At 39.3% G+C, this 22,647-nt stretch overlaps 1 protein-coding gene across 2 annotated transcripts in view; it reads left to right on the forward strand.

The window, feature by feature from the left end:
- Positions 22,341-22,647, forward strand: part of UPK3A (uroplakin 3A) — a 6,456-nt gene continuing 6,149 nt past the window's right edge. Inside the window, exon 1 of one of the 2 annotated variants that reach the window (XM_021384686.1) lies at positions 22,341-22,551. In XM_021384686.1, coding sequence (XP_021240361.1) covers positions 22,497-22,551 — 55 coding nt within the window. In that variant the 5' untranslated portion in view covers positions 22,341-22,496. The remainder of the gene's footprint in view (positions 22,552-22,647) is intronic. The other variant, XM_021384685.1, reaches the window with a different exon arrangement.

Genomic DNA, 22,647 nt, shown 5'->3' on the forward strand with positions numbered 1-22,647 from the left:
CAAAAGAAAGGGTTGTTTATGAGAGCTGTTACAAGTGAGGTACTCTTTGACTTCCACAGCGAACCGTTATATGCTGCATAAAACATTAAGCCATTTTTCATCTTTTTAAAGAACAACCTTCTCACGGGTGTCTTCCCTCAGGCCTTTTCAGAAGGATTTGCTGGCAAGTAGTTATGGACGAAGTCATAAATGGGAGTTTGTCCAAGAAAACACAGAGCAGGAAGAGTGGTTGCATGACTGAATGAATCCTCCTTACAAACCAAACTCAATCCTTACTGACACTGCAGTAAATCAAGCAGCCAAAGAAAGCAGACTTCATGGCAGATACAATTCCCTGTAATGGCAGTGCATTTCCACAGCCATCTTCAGAGATTAGAGGACAAGAACAGTTTGGAGAGGCATGCGTATAGAATAATTACCAAATGCTGGCTCAGGCAAGAAAGCAGGGCAAAAAACCTCCCTGAATTCTTTGGGAGAAGCTGACAGAAATAGCACAAGGGCTTTTTTGAGTAACAGTTCAGTCATCCAGCTGTGCCAGACATATAGGTCTCCATAACAAGATGTGAAAGGGCTGGGAAGTTCCATTACAGAGATTCCAATTAGATAAAATGGGGATAAAATTGGCTAATACTTAAGCTGATTCAATAAGCCATCTTCAAACTTAAAAGCCAGAATAGTAATCATTTCAAGTATGCTCTCAGTCATGCAAACACGACAGCCTGAGGGCGAGCCACTTGAGAAGATTCATCCAAGGAGGCTCATCAAGAGCTGGCTGACACACATCATTTAAGTTCTATTTTGGCTTCAGTCTTTTGAGTCAATCACTTTTGTGTTGAGAATTGACAGTGATTTACTCATCAATGCACTGACTCACTACCATTAACACATATAAAAATATATGTAACTCCTAAATATCAATAGCAAAACCTAAAGCAGAGTCTAGACATGCGGCTTCTATCCTAATTTGTATAGCTAGCTCACTGAGGTTATGGACACACAGAGCTGTGTTTTTTAACCTCTCATCCAGTCGCCCAGAATATGAGCCAGACCCAGTCTGGCAGCCGATTTGCAGTATTAGCACAACAGAGTGAATGAGTTAAACTGCCTGGTTCTCTGCAAAACCCCTTCTTAGACTCAGCATTGCATGAACAGGAACTTCTTGGAATATTAGTCATTTGTTGAACACAGACAATATCCTTGTTCTGAAGACAAACTGGAAATATTTCCCACTCTTTCCATTTGTGTGTTAGGCACTTGGAGCAGGCAGACAGCACATGCACTATAAATTGTTCCCTAAGTTCACACCACTACTCTCCTTAGTCCATCATTTGGAGTGGCCTTACAGCACCAGCCTGAAGAAACTGTGAAAAATCCCATTGAGAAAACTTATAAAAATAGCCTATCAAAAGACTCTCTCTAAACCAAATGGTTAGTGTTCGGTTTGAGTCTATCACTTCCCAGCTCAGATGTTGCTGTTTCATAGAGAAGAGCAAAGATAAGAACAAAATTTGCCGAAAGACAAATGAGTCTCTCTATAACTAAAATTTAAAATATTGTCTTCTTCAAAATAACCCTTAGCCACTTATAACAGAGGGTTTGTACCTGAAGAGAACAAGTAATGTGTTCTCAGTGATATATTTTTGTTATCTTGCAGCTAGCATCTGTGTTTACTTTTTGAGCAACTGATGTTTTATAGAAACACAAAGAATCTTTTGAATGTCCCATTACCACTGAGATATAGTTCATGTTTATCAGTATACATCCCAGTTAAGCTTTGAGAAATGGTTAGATGTGCTATGCATTAGCTTAGTGTTCAACAATTCCTTAATGGTGATTCCTCACTCACATGAAATCATGGCATGCTGTGCCACACGTCTACCTGCTCTGGAGGATGTCAGAGCTACTTTAAGATGTACATAGTTTTTTGGAAACTTGCAAAGCATTAACTATAATATTTCTGCTAATAGTTTCATTTTTTGCGTTCATTTTTGTTTTTATTCTGGGGCTTCAAATCCATTAGTAATATCCCTGTTGTATTGCATAGTACTATCAAATATAGCTAAAACACCTCTCATTCTACATTTTCTGATAGTTCTCTAATATACATCTTTCTAAATTCTCTTTGAACTAGAAAACACAACATGGAAGATGAAGATTCTTTGTGTCTAACCCTAAGAACAATTCCCTGCAGCAAATCACTTATCAAAAGGCATTTCCTTTTCTTTATTCAATTACATTTGATTTTCTATTAAGGATAAAAGGTTCCATTTTAAAGAGATATCCAGTGCAATGCAGTTTAGAGAATACTTTGCTGGAGGGCCTGCAGTCCTGAATCTGAGGTCTAATCTTCTACTGACCTCTTTGTTTGCTGGGATTTTTTTCTTTTTTATGTTTCACTAGGTCACTTTCTCCTATACCCTTCTTTCCATAATCTCAGATCAGACTGTACTAACACAGATCCTTAATCTATGCATATGTGATAGCGCTCAGGAAGTGATGAGGAAGAAAGGCCTTTGCATTCTTCACATGCACTGAAAGACAGGACACAACAAAACACTACACAACATCACTGTATCAAATCTGTACCGGCACTATTTAGTCTTCATGAAATTATTTCTGACTTTTCTGGTCCTTCCTCACCCCCTCATATGATCTTGTGGCACACATAAATTGATGGTTTGATTTTACAATCTAAAACAACAAAGTTTGACATTCATTAATAAATTAAACTTGCTCCTTAGGAAATCTGGACTGTATTCACTTATGTTATTTCCTTTTTTGTTTTGTTATTAAAAGATTTCTCCACCGGAGAAATCAGATTGTTACTCTTCAGACTTCTATTACAATGCCCTTTTCCATTTTGTGGAAATATTCTTGCTCATTTTAACACACCAAACTAGAGTAAAATGTACAATTTGTTCTATCCTAGATGTTTTACATTATTATGTGGCTTCTGGGAGTAACAGCTTGGGAAGTGTCAGAGCTGAGTATGAACATGCTAAAACAAAGAGATAAAAATAAAGCATGAGGAAGATAGCACAAGAACAGGAAGAAAACTAAGGAAAAAAAAAGAATGCTCATCTTTTTTATAATCACGAAGAAATAAAAGGTAAAGTAACTCAATAATGACTACAAAACACACTCATTTTAATATTATTTCATTCATGACCACAAGTCATCCACATTACACAGTTTTAAGGTGTGAAAGTTGTTTATCTAGGAACATAAGCAAAAGTATCAGTACAAATTTACGGCTGGTTAGGCTGCAAAGGATGAATGTATGTGAAACTGTTGGGACGTGCAAAGCATCTGTGTTCATAACTCAACATCCAGTAGCAACTGACTTGTGCTCAGCTATTTGCAAAAACAAGGCAACCATGGAAATTTGCTCTTGATTTGCCAGTTGTGGTTCAGGATGTGCTGGAGACAGTACAGACTGCTACAGGAAGCTCTAGAGAAAGCATTCAAAACAACTGAACCTGAATCTAGATCACCAAATCATTTTTTGCTAGTCAATGCCTTTTTATTTCAAAATCAAAATCAAAGCTGCTGAGGAACTCTGCTTAGTGAAATGTGGTCACTGAAGCTAGAACGCTAATTACTTCACTCCTCCCTCAGCTGATGAACATGGCTGAGGTCATGAACAAAGTTCTTCCACCCCTGATAGTTCTGAGCCATGTTTTACACATTTTCTAGGGGTTTAAACCAATACACTTTCACTTCCTCAGTATCCTTCAGTAGAAGGACTCTTTTGATAGGCCCATTTTCTTTCATTTTTGGACTGCCCCCCAGAGGCACATTTGTCCCAGCAGATGTTTGGCTTCACTTCCTGTATGCCTCAGGTCTTCTCCCAGTAAAGCTGGTGGGTTATATGACAATCTTAATACTTACTAGGATTTCATTATGTTCACAGACGTATTTTCCTGAGGTACTTCCTTTCAAATGGCAGCCCAAAGTTTTTCAGAACACTGATGGATTTCGAAGTTTCATAGTTGTAGGTAAATGGAGAGATAGTCAATGAAATGAGGATTTATAATTCTTTCTGTCTTTTGCAGACTCTTTCATAAGAGTCTTTCTTTTGCAGAATCTTTCATAAGTTGACAACATCACTTGCTTTGTGTGTTCATACGATTTCCTTCATTCCTGTCCAGCTTTAATAAAATCTACTCTACCTAATACAAGGTAGAAGATACGCTACGAATAAGACCAAGTTTATAATGGATTTAATTTACTCCTCATTCATTTAATTTACTCCTCATTCAACACTAATGACACAGTCCAGCCCAACACTTTCTGGAATTTCTGCCATCAGATTGCCTTCCACCTCTCCCAGGTCCTTCCTTATCCCACAGAGGGTAAAAGGGTAAAACCAACCCAGGAGACTGCTATACTAAGTCTGCTTAATATATCCAGTGCTACAGAAGAAGGACATGTGAGTCTTCCTATATCCATAGTCACATTCAAACTCTGAATTGTGTATCATGTACAAAATTGTTCAATAGTGCTTGTGGGCAGTAAATATTTATACTTCCAACTTGGAGGAAGCTCAGCATTGCATTAGTCTTAGAGATCACAGGAGTTAAGCTTGGGGAATATTATTTCTAGTTTAGCTACTGTCTCATGTTCCAGGCATTCCATACCTGCTTTACATGCCATGTGCCATCTAGCACCTTGCAGGAAGCAGTGTTGATTAATCAGTATCTAATCAGAAGGGAAAAGCAATGAAATAAAATAATTTGGTAACAAGATATTTCTGTATTTCTAGCCACACTATAAGATTTCCAAGGGAGTATATGCAGCACAAATAGGAATAACCATGGAGACAGTTCATGTCTCTATGTTCAGAACAACTGGTGCATTCTTCCAGGAGTTTATCTCAAAAGACAAACAGAAACACTATTTCCCTTTTGTTACTGTTGTACATATCAGCAGAAGTGGAGTGAACGGAGAGAGTAGAGGCTCAGGGCCTGGAAAGAGAGAAAAAAGAGAGGCAGTGCTAGCTGGTACAAGAAAAGAGAAGAAGAGAACAGGTTGTAAGCTTTAAATGAAAGGTAGATGAGTGCTTAAGATGCTGATGCTTAGGCATGGCAGTTTGATAGCCTCTGCTAGAAACCTCTTTCTTCATTCCTCTTTGGATTCCTTTCCTTCTTTCCAGAGAAGGAAAAATGGAAGCTGATGTCCCTTGGGGCTGACCCTCTGTTGTTTTGTTCCTCTTGGCTGTGGAAGAACATTTTGTTGAATGCCACACTGGTACAGAACACAGACTACAGATTCATACAGTCAGATACATATTAATTTTAAGCTTTTCTACAGTCTTGATTTCTATTCGAGTGTTTTATTTTGCAATTAGCATTTGATAGTATTGAATCTATGAAAGAATTTGGAGGATGTTCCAGCAAGTAAAAAAGGAGAGGCCCAGCAGTCGCACACCTGCATATCTGTAAAAGTTCAGTTCACTAGAGGGAGCAATTGCCATTTCACTTCAGTTAGCAGCTCCTACACCAAAACCGAAGAGCCAGAGGAGAAAAAAAATTCTTTTATAAAATAGTAAATGCCTACTGATGTCCCATCAGTCAATAATTTCCTTCTACATGACATAGACAAGTTTCCCTGCTTTTGACAGAAAGATTGGATAAAAGGCAGAGAGCAATAATGCCAGATAAGAGTCAAAACATGACAGCAAGAACAAAGGGAGTGAACACTATTGTGAGATTTGAGAGTTCTACTCTTTTATTCTCTTTCCATCTAATTGAAGTCATTTTTTATAAGCAATATATCCATGATGCAGAATCATAGAATCATAGAATGGTTAGGCTTGGAAGGGACCTTTAAGATCATCTAGTTCCAACCCCCCTGTTATAGGCAGGGACATCTCCCTCTAGACCAGGTTGCTCAAAGCCTCATCCAGCCTGGCCTTGAATGCTTCCAGAGAGGGGGCATAGAATGTCCTTGCTATGCCTCAAAGAATGGTGAAATAACCATATGTAAGTATGGTGCTTGGAAATCTTTAGCTGCCTTGGAACTATAGAGTATGAAAATATCTATTGATTCTCTGGCCTTGGCTAAAAATTCTCTTGATCTCAGGTGCTATTCCTGAGTCTATCCTGTCAAGACTATTCTCCGAAAATAAATGTGTGCTTTGAAAAAAAATCATCTTTTAATTCTACCAGCTTTTCAAATTAGCAAATCTTTTGCAACTTATAAATGACATATCTCTGAAACTCCACCAAAAATGTAGTTAAGTCACTGTTTGTAGTTTCCAAGAGGTGATTGTTTTTGTTTCTGAGATTTTCAAGTCTTCCAGTCCTGCAATTTACCACTTCATTTATTTTATTAATTGAACAGGGGATGTTTATTGGAAGATTATCTTGTTGAGATCTTTCACTGACCTAATTAAAAAAAACATAAAGTCAGAAACCTTGAAGAATATCTTAGGTGTCAATGCAAGTCAATAAAATTGTTATTTGCAACAAAATTGTCAAATTGTGATAAGTGTTGATTCTTACTTTGCCAAGGAGCAGAAATGGAAGCTTTTTTAGCTGTTCTGTGTCTCATATTACCATTCTGAACTTTATAGCAGAAGGAACACAATGGAACAAATGAAGGAAAGAGTGCCAGGTGGTAAAAAAGGCACCAAGAAATCAACCAAGCTTTGTTTTGGTGCAGAGGAGTGTTTGTTATATATCAGATACTAGGTTACTCTATCTACTGACATGTTCTGTGATACCTATTTCATATTGCTACTTTTTTTTTCATGAAAAAGGCAGACTCACAGTGCAAGGCATAAATACAAGGGGCATTCTCAGCTGAGCAGCTGAGATACATGACAATTTAGTGACTTTCTTAAGTCAGACAAAAAGCCAGAAGAGATTCGGGAACTGAACTAAGTTTCCAAAAACCAATTTAGCATCCTAAAAAATGTCCTTACATCACATGTCTTTTCTAATGTTTCAGGGGCCAAAACAGGAGTCAGAATTAGGACCAGTCAGAAGAGAGTTTCACTTGTACTGCCAAAACATATCACAGCTGCTGTGAGGAATATTTACTTCCCAAACACAAAATGGAGAAAATGTCTTGCTCATAGTAAGGGCAAATTAGAGGGAAACAGCATAAAGACCATTATTTGAAGGGGCAGGGAGGAACAGAAGCAGAAAGGAAGAAAAAAGAAGGCAAAATGACCTAGGGGCAAGGGCTGATGAGGAGGAAGATTGTTGTGACACTGGAAGAATGAGAAACAACACTTTTTGCTACTGTACTGGTGAGGTACCTGGCAACCAGTCTGCACTTAGACCATGAACAAATATCCATCAGCCAAGGAGCTTATGACAGTTTCTCTGAATTTGCCAATTTTGACATATAGCAAAATAACATACCTGAAAATCTGCCAGAAGAGCCTCTTTTCACTCCTTCCCTATAATGAATACAGTTTCTTAAGTTTCCTTTTTTCTTTTCCCTTCAGAAAACAAACTAATAAAAATCTCAAACAAGAAACAAACAAAACACAGAGCCATCATGAAATCACCTCTGAATTCACTAGGTGGCAACAAGGAGTAAAAAATCAGCACTGGAGTCTTTAACCAGAACATCTGGTTGGATCTTTGCAGCCCCACCACCACTTCATCCCCACCAAACAAACTGAAGTTCTGGCTGATCAAATGACCACCTTCTAAACACTAAATAAAACATACTCCCTGCAGATGTATAAATATTGTCTCAGTTGGCCAGTGCTCATACTGACTATCAATGCATTTATCTGGTTTCGCTCACAGCCACATTTATGTGGCTTTGATGTGGCACTGGGGTTACCAGCTTTGACGTAAGCCCTGTATCTGTACCTCTCTTTGCCTCCCAAAAGCAGAGCAATTACTTTCCAATCAAGCAGCTTAGGAGTGGTGAGGGAAAAAAAATCATTCATTTTCTTGAAGTATAAATCAATTACATGTGTTGAAATGTTCCCACTTCACTGAATATGGGTTTGCAAGGAAGGCATGGGCTTTCTATTCCTTTGCTCTCCTAGGGTAATGGCAGCTTTAAGTAAGTAAACAAAGTGATGTAGGATTAAAATGTGCTCTTTCATTTAAAATACACAGTTTTTGTTGGTTTCTTTCTGTGTATATCCCTAAATCAAATCATTTAACAATAAAAGAAAAAAGAAAAAAGAATACCAGCATGGCTTCTTTCAAACTTAGTGTTTTTTTATTGTCCTTGTAAATGAAGCCAACTCTATGAAAGTGTCAAAGCCTTGAGGGCACCAACAGACCTTAATGCCTTTGATAAGCCTGCCTGGGGCCACCACCATACCCCTGCCCATGGTCTATTTAAGCTCATTCCGGGGCTTTGGCCTCCTTATGAGCTGTGTGGTAGGAAGCTTGGTCTTCAGCCCAGCTGATGGACATGCCTGATGCCTTGCCTGGCCATGGACCCTGTTGATCTGCACCTGTGGGCCAAATCCCTGGCTCAGCCTCAGGACTGCTTTGTCACTGTGGAGCTGCCTGCTCTAGCTGACCAGGTTGCTATCACTGTGCTGGATCCAGACCTGGGGATTGATTTCCTGACTGGATGCTGGACCTGCCTTATCACTGTGACCTTGTTTGGTGACCTGTACCCTGAGGTGATCCTGGCTGCAGTCCTGCACTGCTTGCGTTGCTGGGGCTGGGGGAGGGGACCTGGTTGGTGAGGCTTCTTCACTGCTAGCCATGGCATTGCCTTGGCTCCTGGCCTTATGGAGCAGTTGGCCCTGCCTGTGCTGTGTCCTGATACGTGGTCTGTAGTTAGAGACCACATATAACATATCTCTTCTCCACAAGCTGGAGAAGATAACGCTCTGGGGAAACCAGATAGCTACCTTTCAATATCCAAACGGGGGCTGTAAGAAAGAGGAGGACAAACTTTTTAGCAGGGTCTGCTGTGACAGGACAAAGGTAAATGGTTTCAAACTAAAAGAGGAGAGATTTAGATGGGATATAAAGAAGTGTTTTACAATAAGAGTGGTGAGGCACCAGAACAGGTTGTCCAGAGAGGTGGTAGAAGCCCCATCCTTGAAGACATTCAAGGCCAGGCTGATCAGGGCTCTGAGCAACGTGATCTAGTTGCAGATGTCCCTGTTCATTGCAGGGGACTTGGACTAGATGACCTTTCAACTCAAATGAGTGCCCAAGCCTTTAGCTGAAAAGGTGACGCCCTTTCCCAATTTGAATTCACACAACTGGGGCAGTTAGAGAGAAGGCTGCATGGCCCACATGAGGCTTGATGCTTGGAGAAGACTGCTATCATCACCAGATTTTGAAAGAAGTGCCTCCAAATCTCAGCCTGCTCATTAGGGGCAGACAGTGGGCTGGTTGAGTTCCAGCATGTGATAGTACTGATTGTACTCAGCTATCTTTTCTGTTAGTACTTGCATCTACAACAAAGCACTTTACAGCTTCTATGATTCTGTAGTGCAATGCTTCATCGGTTTGATGTCCTCAAATACCTCTAAGACAGAAGAATATCAAGCAAGGGCCATTTCTTAGCAGGCTAAGACACAGAAATAAAAGATCAAATTCTGATATATAGCTTCACAAATGTACGCTTACATTTCTGACAAGGTTGAATTTCCCCTTACTCTAATGAAGCTGTAGGCACTAACTACCTTGAAATGACTTTCTTTAGCTATGACTAACTAAAGCCAAGTAGACTGTCCCAGAATCCTGACTTTCAGAACCAGAGCACAGAATATTCATGTACAAAAGCCAGTGAACATCCATATCAACCCATAAACATGTAAACTGCAGGAATTGTTAGGGAAACTAGGCAAATTAAGCTATGTATAACATTAGAATTCAGAAGTGATCCTGATGACCTGTGGATCTCTGTGGAGAGGCAATGAATTTAAGAGCTACAAACTAGTACTCTATTTCAAAGTTCTCATTTCTTAAGAACAGGCATCTAGCCCAGCATTTCCAAAGGGCTCTAAAAAGCAGAGGAGTGGGAGAAAAAAAGTCATAAATAAACTAAGAAAAATTAATTTCTGTTCACAGGTAATATAATACCACTCATTAAGAATGCTATTGCCAGTCACCATCTCCCATTTAATACCAATCACTAATGTAATTTAAAAATGAGTATAGTACTCCTTACTCCATGAGACAATTTAGGCATTGGAATAACAATTTTAATAACTGCACACTGTTTTATTAGTTAATAATCTTGAGTATGTTAACACATATTAATGCCTCTATGCATGTTTTTCTGAGGAGTACAGGGAAGCTTTGCTTAAAGTAGGGATAAACCAGTGGAGCCCTCTGTTAGGTTTTCCTTCCAGCAAAGTCAAGAAAAAGTCTGCCTGAAGTGAATTGTAATTTAGTTTGTGGTAAGATTAATTGGGGATAAAAAGGTCCAGATCTACAGTAATAAAAGTAGCATCCATCAGCACTTACTCATCATTAGTAATTTATTCTATAAAAACTGTGTTGTATCATTTCTCAGCCACTAATAATGGAGTTTGAACTATTATAAATTTATTGGAACATTATATAAAGCCAGCAGAAGACTTTTATTTATCCTGCTTATCAGTGTTCCTACACGTTGCCATCCATTTGCTCCTGTCACAATCCCAAGATGCTGCCCCATGTCTACTTCAGGCTGAGGCTAGTGCTCTGAACCCATGTCATTCTCCCAGATTTTTCATCAGAAACCAAAAGAAGCCCTTTCTCTTTTACCATCACTTGCCTGACTGACTTGCAATTTGAAACTCGATCAGCAGAAGCACTGCACGTATCCAGCACTACCTGAGGATGAGGCATTCCCCCAGCCTGGCTGAAGGCTCCGCACCACTCCAGTATTACCCACTGGCAGTGCAAAAGGACACAGAGTGAACCTCGATTCCAGGCACCAACATAAGGCTTAGGAGGCATTTGCTGCTTCTCTGCTTTCTTCTTGGTGCTTCAGGAGCAAGTCCCTATGTTTGAGAGGTGTAACGCACTTTGACAAAACAGAGACAAACCTGCTAGACTTGGTATGTGCTGGCTTTCTCTTCACACTGAGCACTTTTTCTCTTTGTTCTGGTTTCTGACATCATGGAGCCTTTTGCTTTGGGTATAATCCTTGCAATTTCAAAAATGTATACTGCTGACTTCCTTCCCCAAGGTCTTTTCAACAAATTCTTCTCTGTTCCCTTCTTTCCTGTTCAAGAGTCCTTTTTAAAGAATTACTGGTGGCTTTAAAGTACACAGCAAACATCTGACATGTGCAGCTTATTTGCTTTTTCACTCCTGCCTCAAGAAAAGATTTATGCATGTAGAGTAACACTTTACTTCAGGAAGGCTTTGTTTGCACTTTTTTTTTTTGTATATGATGTGTTATTTACATATGCTGTGTTCTTGGATGGAAGGCAGTTCATTTTCCGAAGTCATTAGTTGTGGAAGTTCATTATGCAGGCTGAGAAGTCTGTTCCCTTCACATGTGCTGTACAACGTCCTTCATCCAACCTTTCTCTTTGGAGGATGTACAGGTCTGCCTTCAACTTCCCTGTGTCTTTCTCTCTCATTATTTGCAGATCATTTAAGGACATTACTGCCTATTAACAGACATTATTACTTGGAGTATACTATAGATGTAACTTGGTATAAACTTGTTTAGATCCATCGGACTCAGCTCATCATTTTTGTAAGTGGTATTTATGACACTTATTTATATATATATATAAAATATAATATATATATTATATATATATATAATTATAAATATATATTATAAATTATAAAAATTTATAAAATATAAATATATATTATAAATTATATATAATATATATTATATATAATATATATAATATATATATAATATAAATAAAATTTATATTATAACATTTATGATGTTGGATTTATGATGCTATTCTTCTGAATGACAGCAATCTAGTGCTATGTCATAACACAGCGGTAATGACTTTTTAGAAATCTTTTATACACTTTTTTAATATCTATAGATTACAATGTATTTTTGCTGCCCTGATTAGTGAATTGCTTCAGTATTTAATGTAGAAAGATGTGTGTGATAATGTTAGACCTGAGTTAAAAATGCTGTATAAGTTCCAGCATGTCAGTGTGAGTACAACAAGACAGCTTTTAGTACAAAAATTCCTTTGGCCAAGCAAGACTGTCTATGTAATACAGCTGTAAATGCCTGAGCTGCTTGATGGTACTTATTAAATGTCTATGTTGTCCAATAAATCCACTGCATTTGGTAGAACTGGCTCTAAAGAGCAGAGTTCAGGCCTATACGACTATAAGTCCACTTACACCAATTACTTGGTGTAATCAAAACCTCTAATAAGCAATCTTCCTTGGAATTTGCAATTCTTTGTTAACTGATGTATTGAGATAAACAGAGAGTAGAGTAAATGACATGTAAATAGTGGTAGCTGAAATGCAGTCCTTTAGTCGGCAAACAAATAAATGTATTGCTATTAGAAGTTAGAAATGAAGATACAAATGAAGCTTTGCTTGATGGAGATCTCTGAGTAAAACTTTGGAGCTTTTCTTTCAGTTCTGTAGCAGCTTAAGTCCTGCCACTACCAGACAGGATATAGGAATAGCAGAGCTACTGGTAGGAAATTGTCAGGTTGGATAAGTGCTAAACTAATGTAATCCCTTTTTTAAGCCAGAAGAACTAGGAAATGAATTTAAATTACTCCAACCTTTCTCTTGAAGTTACCAGTTAGTCTGATGCCTGATCCATATGTGTAGGCAGTTGAAAATGCTCAAGTTTCTCCATTTTAATGTTCTATTATTCATTAAATGAGACAGATTAACTGTGCAGATGTTTAATGAAACAGTTGGACTAGATGATCTTGGAGGTCTTTTCCAACCTTGGTGAATCTATGATTCTATGGCAGCTTAAGTGGTTTAAATTAACTCATTGTCCTCCACAGCTGCAGGAAGTCCACATACATTCATTTCACATGGCTCAGCTGGCAATCACAGCAACTTACTGATTACCAATGATTATTTTTACACAGTCACTTTTAACACTTTTGTCATACCAGCTACTGTGAAAGAAGAAATTGGGTAGATTTAATTCCTAGTTTTTAAAAGTATTTGAGACTAGACTAGCACACGATTCCTTAATTTTTATACTGTCCTGAGATGCCGAACTTTCAGAATTACCTCTGCTATAATTGGATAATTTCACCAAACAGGAATGCCCTCTTGGAGCTTTAGTTTGCTCTTGAGTATTTAACAAAAATATTGGGGAAAACATCCTGAAAATGTAAAAGGCAAAAGTCAGCAATAAACAATCTGGTCTGCCTAGTAAAACAAAAAAGTACAGCTAGACCAAAAGAGGGTGAAAAGCTCTTATAGATTTGACAAAGTGTTTAATACCTTTTCAATCTCATGTTCAGAATTTCTGTATTGGGGTACAATTTGGCAGGCACTGCATGTGAGCATTTGCTATTAAATTCAAAGCTAGCATAGAAAATAAGGTGCAAGATTTATCTATATCTGTTTTATCCCAAAGGATGTTACGGCATTCTTGACTTTGCATGAGAGTCAAGGGTGAGCAAAGATATGTCCTCAGATGAAATTTTATACGCTTTGTTCATGGTTTAGGGAATCATGAATTCTGTTTGGTCTCTGGTCTAGATTACAACAGTTTCAGCTCAAATATCTTCACGTGGATATCTTCTAATCTCATTTTTTGTTGATTATTCTGACTGTGATATGCTTATAAATACAATTCACATCATGCCCTATTTTTAGCCTTCCTGACATAGCTTTTTGTAATTGTTTGAATGAATTTTAGAGAAAGCCTTTCCCTCAAAGTTGATAATCATAGAATCATAGAATCATAAAATGGTTTGGGTTGGAAGGGACCTTTAAGATCTCCTAATTCCAACCCCCCTGTTATAGGCAGGGACACCTCCCTCTAGTCCAGGTTGCTCAAAGCCTCATCCAGCCTGGCCTTGAATGCTTCCAGAGAGAAGGCATCTACAACCTCGCTGGGCAACCTGTTCCAGTGTCTCACCGCCCCCACAGTAAAGAATTTCTTCCTAATCTCTAGTCTAAATCTACCTCCTTCCACTTTAAAGCCATTTCCCCCCGTCCTGTTGCTACATGCCCCTATAAAAAGTCCCTCCCCAGCTTTCCTGTAGGCACCCTTCAGGTTCTGGAAGGCTGCTGTAAGGTCCCCCCAGAACATTCTCTTCTCTAGCCTGAAGAGCCCCAACTCACTCAGCCTGTTCTCATAGGTGAGGTGCTCCATCCCTCTGATCACCCTTGTGGCCCTCCTCTAGACCCACTCCAACAGCTCAATGTCCTTCTTGTGTTGGGGACCTCAGACCCTCTGAACACAGAGTAGAGGGGCAGAATCATCACCCTCAACCTGTTGGCCACACTTCTCTTGATGCAACCCAAGATACAGTTGGGTTTCTGGGCTGCAATCGCACATTGCCAGCTCGTGTTGAATCTTTCATCAACTGACAGCCCCAAATCCTTCTCCTCAGAGCTGCTCTCAAACCCTTCTCTGCCCAACCTGTATTTGTGCTTGGGATTGCCCCCGACCCAGGTACAGGACCTTGCACTTGGCCTTGTTGAACTTCCTGAGGTTGGAATGGGCCCACCTATCAAGCCTGTCCAGGTCCCTCTGGATGGCATCCCTTCCCTCTGGCGTGTCAACTGCACCACTCAGCTTGGTGTCATCTGCAAACTTGCTGAGGGTGCACTCGATCCCACTGTTCATGTTGCCTACAACGATGTTAAATAGCAGCAGTCCCAGCACTGATCTCTGAGGAATGCCACTCGTCACTGGTCTCCACTTGGACAATGACCTGTTGACCACAACTCTCTGAGTGCAACCATCCAGCCAATTCCTTATCCAGCGAGTGGTCCATCCATCAAATCCATTTCTCTTCAATTTGGTGACCAGGATATCATGCGGGACAGTATCAAACACTTTGCACAAGTCCAGGTAGATGATGTGAGTTGCTCTTCCTTTATCCACTGGTGCTGTAACTCCATCATAAAAGGCCACCAAGTTTGTCAGGCATAGTGAAGCTGTGTTGATTACTACCAATCACCTCATCTTTATTTTCCATGTGCATTTATTTCCATAATGTTGACAGACACCCCATTGTAAAGTATTCAGTTATGTTCATTTGGTCCTATTTTCCCACATTTTTCTTCCTTTGGCTACTTTCTTGTTATAAATGCCCTCCCACAAGGTATTTATACACACTGACCAGGTCCTTGAGCTTTCCCTTCTTGAGGTCGAATTGCTGCAGTACTCAGCCTCTTACGACAAATGCTCCAATCCTTCAGTCTTCTCAGCAGCCTTTCTCTGGACTCATACTGTTTACCTCCATCTGTCTCCTGCACTGGGGAGCTCAGCACTGAGCGCAGAGGGGAAGGATCACTTCCTTCAACCTGCTAGCAATCATCTTAATGCAGTCCATGGTGCTGTGGGCCTTTGCTGCAAGGCACATTGCTGGATTTCATTGACTTTCTGTCCACCAGGACCACAGCTCCTTTTCTGCAGTGCTGTTTTCCAGCCATTTGATTCCCAGTGCATACTGGTGTAAAAGTCCACCTCACTGCTCACTGTTCTTCATCAGCTTAGCAATGAAAATGTGCATACATACACAGATTAAACATTGAGTTTCAGAGTTTGAGCTCTTGGTATGTGGCAAAACTGAAGCCAAATTTCGCAAGTAACCAGCCCTGTCATGCTACAAAATTCTGTAAAAAAAAGTCAGGACTCAGCTCCTGAGCAGGAATATCTGTTTAGACTGTGTTCATAGAAAGTACACTCTTGCAAGCTAGGTGTATTTAAATTATTTTGTTATCTTGTACATATGACAAGCTGTAGAGTACAGACTTTTTTTCCAGAGGTTCCTCTCTCACGCTTGGAAACTGAAAGTGTGCTTGAGGGTTGTATTCCATGCCTGCCCAAACCTGACCAGTGAGTTGTATTGCACTGAAGCCTAATTCTTCTTTTAAAGGCTAAAATAACCAATACAAGTATATAATAAGGAGTAATCTTTTCCCTTAAACACATAATCTGAATAGACAGAGGTACTAAAACCTGAGAGAGGAATAATTTTATTCCTATCTTATAAATGGACAGCTGAAAAATAGAAATTCAGTTGGTTGCTTTCAGAAGGAGTCCCTAACTATGTGTAATCTTTTGGATCCTCAGTCCTGGTCCTAAGCAAAAAACCAACTCTTCTTTAGGGAGTAATTAACAGCTGAGAGCTGAGACAAGTGGACAGCAGTGCACATTCTGGAGATGAATACAAGATATGTGATTGGAAATTAAGCCTCTTAGAAAGTAGATTACAATAAAATGTCTGTTATTGAGTCCCACTTAGAGTGTGTTGTGAGGAGAAAGAAGATTAAAGTAGTTCTATACAAGACAAACAAGCTTCTGCCTACCACATTAAGTAAAAATATTTTAACTCCACCTATTAGGTGTTGGACTAGGAGAAACAAGAGTAGAGATCTGGATTTTTTTTCAAGTCCTTGCACTTCAACTTGGCCTAATTTTTACACTTAGGCATTGGTCACAGCAGTACTTGCATGTCTTATATAATCTTACGATAAAATAAAATTGGAATTATTTTTTTTCCATTCACTGGCCTGTAGGTTTAAGTCCTATGTCCCAGATGGGCATTCAGTGCCTCACTTGTGAGTTGCTTCATCGTCCTGCACAGTCTGCACTGCAACCACGGATGTGACAACCAGGGACCCAAGTACCAGAATGTTTCACAAAACTTCTACCCTTTTTAGAAGGCAACTGCATGAGGTATTTCTGTGGTATTGTCTGAAGAATCCAGATCCAGACTAAGAAATATCTATTCCTATACTCACCCTAAGGGGTAGCTCTGTTCTAGCATTTATGTGGTTATCTTTAAACAGCATCTATCAAAATATAGCCTGAAGTATTTCAACTGCAACCTATAGACTGTAGTCAGAATAGCATGTAATTTTGTCCTCCTGGGAACAATGAAGATACTAGTGTGGTTAAAATCCGTGTGTAAATGAAGTCCTAATGGAAAGCTTTATGCATTTATAATTATGATATTATGGACTTAATTCATCACTTCATTAGAAAACTTTTTCACCACTCTGACTGCAGTGGAATTTGGTGCACTGCTCAGTACAGGAGCCTGGTTATGTTGTAATTCACACTCATTTTAAACCACAGCCACTGCACTGAAGTTCAGCTGAGTCCCGAAGGTAGTAGAATAGTTCCATGTAGTGATACTTCAGGATTCTAGATTTAGAAGACTTCCAAGCCCTAATAAAATCTCCAAGAGCAAAAAACATACTCTTCAGCCCTTATACAGAGATCCCTCTCAAACCTCAAATGTTAATCTAGTTGGATTTCATTAAAATTCACTCTTAGTTGCAAACTCAGAAAGCTAAATATTATTTACCTGGTAAAATGAAGTTAAAAGGGCTCTATCATACAGATACTCAGGGCCATCCTGAGGGATTACATTGCTTGGAAAGGCCTGCTTCCCTACATTATCCAGGGAAGGGTCATTGCCTTTGCCCATGTCATGCCAACACAGTGAAGTTACTTTTGCTCAAAGTCAGTAACAGAAACTGCAGCCTAAGGAATGTAGCCAGGTCATAGTCAAGGATCCCTTGTCATCTCTGCTTAGTTCTTCATCAAAAAATGTGTTACTTGCTCATAGATATAACACACCATTATCCAACCACCATGAACCACCACCAACATTTTATCTTCTCTGTCTTCTACACCAGTATGACTCCTGATTGTAAATGCTGTTTAGATCAAGTTTCTCAATCAACACTGAAGTAGGAAACTATTATTGTTACCATTTTGCACATGCAGAAGTGTGTGACTGCCCTGTGTTGACCTGTCTGCCACAAATGATCCACCATAACAGGCAGTTATGAGAAGGCTACAGCAAAGAAAGGGTGCTTGGTCTTTATTAGAGACATCTCCACTGTCACATAAACCCAAGATTTTCATAAACACAAGTACTTCTTACATGTTCCCAGCAGTATGAGATTAAAGTTCAGATATCTGTAAATGGTAAGACATTTCCTCAGCAAACAAAACAGTAATTTTTTTTGTAACAAAGGAGCCTTTCATTTTAACCTCTGGCTCCTCCAAACTGCAGATGTTTCAGTGCTGTGAGATTGTTCAGAGTTTACTGCAGTGATAAGATCTTATATGAGATTTCTGATGGGAATGCTAGAAGAACCAGTTCTGTCAGTAAGAAATTCACCTCAATGGAGCAGTGCCAATTTACATTAAACAATGGTGTCGCCCTGATTTCTTATGTAGCAAGCTGTTTTTCCCTTCTTGATGTTTCCACTGCTTGACCTTTCAGGTTTGAATGAAATTAATTGTCACCAGATGATAAAATAAGTTATAAGATTTCATCTTTATAACTGAGCCTTCCTATTTCCTTATGGATACATAAAAGATTTCTAATTTAAGGAGATCTATGGCTCAGTGAGTCATGCTGTCCAGATCTGTGCACAGATGGGATCCCCCCTCAGCACGTAAGTCTGTTCTTGTGCAGAATGACTGCAGGATGGAGCTTATCTCCATCGCTTCAGTCCCTTTTTAACATTTCAGAGCTCATCCTGAGGCCCGTAATCTTTAAACGCAAAGGGATTTTATTAGGAAAGGAAGAAGACAGCCTCCCAAAATGAATCCTGAATCCATGTTAATAGGTGTGCAGATTTAAAGATCTGAAGTGAGTGCCCCTTGTGGTGGCCACAAAGTACAGAAATACTCCCCCAGGGAGCCAAAGACATATCAAAGAAATTCCAGAACTGCACAAAGGTACCAGACATCCATGTGGCCTCTGTACAGCAGATCTTGAGATGTGAATCTCCTACTCTCCAAGTATTCTGGGATGACTTTGAGAGAGAGAGATGTCATAAGACGTATTTCATCTCCTGCTTCAGTGAGGAGTTTTATCCCCGGATAAATGGGAAATTTCTAACTTTTGTCTACAGCCCTATGATATAAGTACATTGTGGCAGTGACTGCAAGATATTTGCCAATAACTGGAAGTTTTCATTGCCAGGATAGCCTGGATTTCTAGATACTATTACTACATTCTTAACACTGGCCACCAGAACAACCACTTTTGAAATCTATAGTAGCAGCCTAGTAATATCTCAAAGTAGACTTTTTGGTTTCAGTGCAACTCTCAAAAGGTCAAATGCCTTTACCATCATAGCAGCACTACAGCAGCTCTCTTTGCAGGTAACCTCTGCAGGCCATATAGTGCATGACTGAGCATCAGAGGCAGTTACAGATCCCACCAGGCCACCTCAAGTAGGGTGACTGGCAGAAGGAGAAACATTTCCATTGTTTCACATTCCATCTTGTCCTCACTTTCAGGATTTTTCACAATGTTACATCTCTGTACTTGCTCATTTTTATCTGTCAGATCTCCACCACTCTCTCAAACCTTGATCACCAGTTTATCAATGTTTTTAATGATCTCCATATTCTCTTCCACATCTTCTATATTCATGGAATGTTTTTTTTTGTTTTTTTTTAAAGGCATTACTACTCTCCTCTTTCAGCTCATTCCTCACAATCTACATCCACTAAGATATTTGCAGGAAATTGCAAGCTTGTAATAGCTTTTCAGACAATCAGTGATGATGGTCAAAGTACTTTAAAATGGATTCTATGTTTTACTTTTCTTTACCACCCTCTGCACTGGATTATTTCTGAACTGGTTGATGTCACCCCCATGTTTTTTAATCTCTTTATTAAACACTGTAATGTTCTCTTCAAGGACCTGTGCTTGCAAGCTGGATACAAATTTCAGCCCATGTAGTGAACCAGAGAGATGAAACACAGCAGGGGGTTATCTCCACTCAGCACACAGCTGAAAATATGAAGAAGGCTTTGGCTACATTTCTTGGAAGACTCTATACACTTCATGACCTTTGGAACCTATCATTCACAGTTTGTTATGGGCTTCGTACAGCCCTGGAAAAGCAGGATTACAGATAAATTTTGTTCTCACAGAGTCATTGATCCAAACTGACTGGCTTCTATGGGTTACTCCAAAATTACCCACAAGGTAACACAGAGCAAGAAAACTGGCATAGTTACTTAATGACACAGGAGTTTACATTGATTTCTTCTCTTCTGCTTGCTTTATGGAACACTGTAGTTACACTGATGTTCATGGTAACATGTTGTAAATCCAGACCAGTTCCCCTGACTTCAGTGGAGTCAATATGGATTTACATGAGTGTAATAAAGGATGGAATCTGGTCCTAATTTAGGACGCGTCTGTCAACACAGATGGAGCTGAGAGCGCTTATTGTCATGTTATTTTCCTATCTTTGTTTGAGATTCTATTCAACATGGAGTAAACCCAACAATTTTAAAATCTCAGAACACAGACAGTGACTTCCTCCCCTTTTGTGTGTCTGGTGAATTCTACCAGAGTGTGAGCTGGCCTGGTACTCAGCTAAATCACAACGGCTTAAGAAAATATCCTCATGAGAAATAATGGAGAAAATTGTCATCCTGTAACCACTTAAAAAGTTGATTAACTTTTCTGTGATGAGCAACTCTTTCAGCATACTTCTGACAGATCATATCCCATAGAGTGGTGTACTATAGTCTTTATCCAGGCAAAATTCCAAGAAGATCATGTAGATCTTTGACTGAGTGGTGAGTTTATTGCTTGATGGCTGCAAATCTAAAAAAAAAAAAAAATTGTTACCTTTCAACTAAAATTTATGTTGTGATTCTGGGCCTTAACTTGCTGATTTTTAAAACTGATATTCTTCCTGTTGTCTATCTGTTCTGACCGCCATAGAAAGTGAATGAGGGAGCAGAGCTTTGATGCAAAGCATGGAAGAATATTCCATAACACATATAAGTAGCTTGTATGTCCTGAAATAGACTGTTCCTTTTTCTCTGACATCCAGTATTTTGTGGCGGTTTTCTTTGTTTTGTTTTAATTAGGCAAATAATAAGTGTATTTTCTGTCCTAAGAAGAAAAAGGAAAAAAGGCTGCTGATCTGGAAGAGTTACCTGTCTAAAGAACTCAAAATCTGATTCTACAGGAATCACTGTTTGAAGAAAGTATTGATTTTATGGTCTAGAAAGAGACCCTGCTGTTGTTAAGCTGTGCTGTTGCTTTGTGGTTAGAAGCCTTCCAGGCTTTGGGCACCATTGATACTGTTTTAAGGAATAAAAACACTCTTGAGCAGTTGAGTACCAATTCTGTGCAACAATTAAAAAGCACAAGTATTAAAAATCAGATTCCTATTAATAAAAGACAGAGGGGTAAGATTTTTTTCCAATGTACATGAGTACTTTTAATCTGATCTACCTGAGTGTTTAAGCCAGAGTAGGCTTGGAGTGCACTGTAGAGTGAGAAGGAACAGTAAAACTCATCCTTGCTCTACAGGAGTGCAAATCTGGGATAACTCCAGTATTCAAAATTCTCCCTCAAAAGTGTGAGAAAAAAAGTCAAACCAAAAACACTTACACTGTCATGCAGAACTTGAAACAAAATGAGACACATATGGAAAGGAAATTGCATTGTAATTATTTGATTATATATTTCGAACAAATGTCAGGGTCCTGTGACATATCCACGAAGGAGATGGATTTGCTAATCTAACAGTAGTGATATTAGTGTAAAACTGGAGATGGTTCAATGACTTCAAGCTAGCTCCAACTATTCTGTAAAATCTTGCAGGTATTTTTCCCCTCTGTCTACTTTAAGCAGGTAGTTATTAGCTTTGTAATCTGAACTCTTATGTAATAGACCATCCTTAATAGCAATACTCATCAGGTGTATTCTCAGACGAACAATTCAGTACAACAGGTTCAGCTTTCCCAGTAGCTTGTTATTCATGTTGTTGACCTGAATTCCACTAAGATTAAGCAGAATCAGAATCAGAAGGCTTACGTTTTTCAAGACATAACCCATGAAACACAATTCAAAAGGCAGCTGCGACCTAGTGACTGGCAACCCTGCCCACAACAGGAGGACTGGAACTAGATGATCTTTGAGGTCCCTTCCAATCCAAGCTATTCTATGATTCTATGACCTCTTAGTTAAGGCTGCCCGTATTAAGAATTCTGAATTGGAATCATCTATGATGTACATTGAATGGAGGGTTCAGATGTTCAGACCCAGAATTTCCCTACACAAGAGATTTCAAAAGCTTTTAGGCAGAATTAAGGTAAAGAAGGGAAAACACCTAACAATTACACAAATGGAAGAAACCCTCTCCACCCATAGCACTGCTGAGAGCTAAGCTGCTGCCCACCACCAGGTAAAAATCATGTAGCACCCTCCCCCAGCCAGAAGCAGATAAGAGCTGGGGTGATTGGCACTACCTGAGAAGGAGGGTGATAAGCATACAGGGAGGTGCTAAGGATGGAGAAGCTTGTGGAAGGGAGTGAATGGGGGAGTTCTTTAGCAGGGGCTGCTTACCAGCGTTATTTTTCTTTTTGTGTCAGGTGTTTAGGAGAGATCAGGCATGCTCAGTCATTGGGTTGTGTTAGTCCTTTGCTGCTTGGGACAGCTTTGTGCAGGTAAGCAGTACCTATCATTGCCAGTCTTCTCTCTTGCTCCTCTCTTTGTATCTCTTCATTTTCCTTTTTTTTTCTTTCTTTTTTTTTTTTTTTTTT

Source organism: Numida meleagris, chromosome 1, assembly GCF_002078875.1.
Source record: "Numida meleagris isolate 19003 breed g44 Domestic line chromosome 1, NumMel1.0, whole genome shotgun sequence".
Classification (NCBI taxonomy): domain Eukaryota; kingdom Metazoa; phylum Chordata; class Aves; order Galliformes; family Numididae; genus Numida; species Numida meleagris.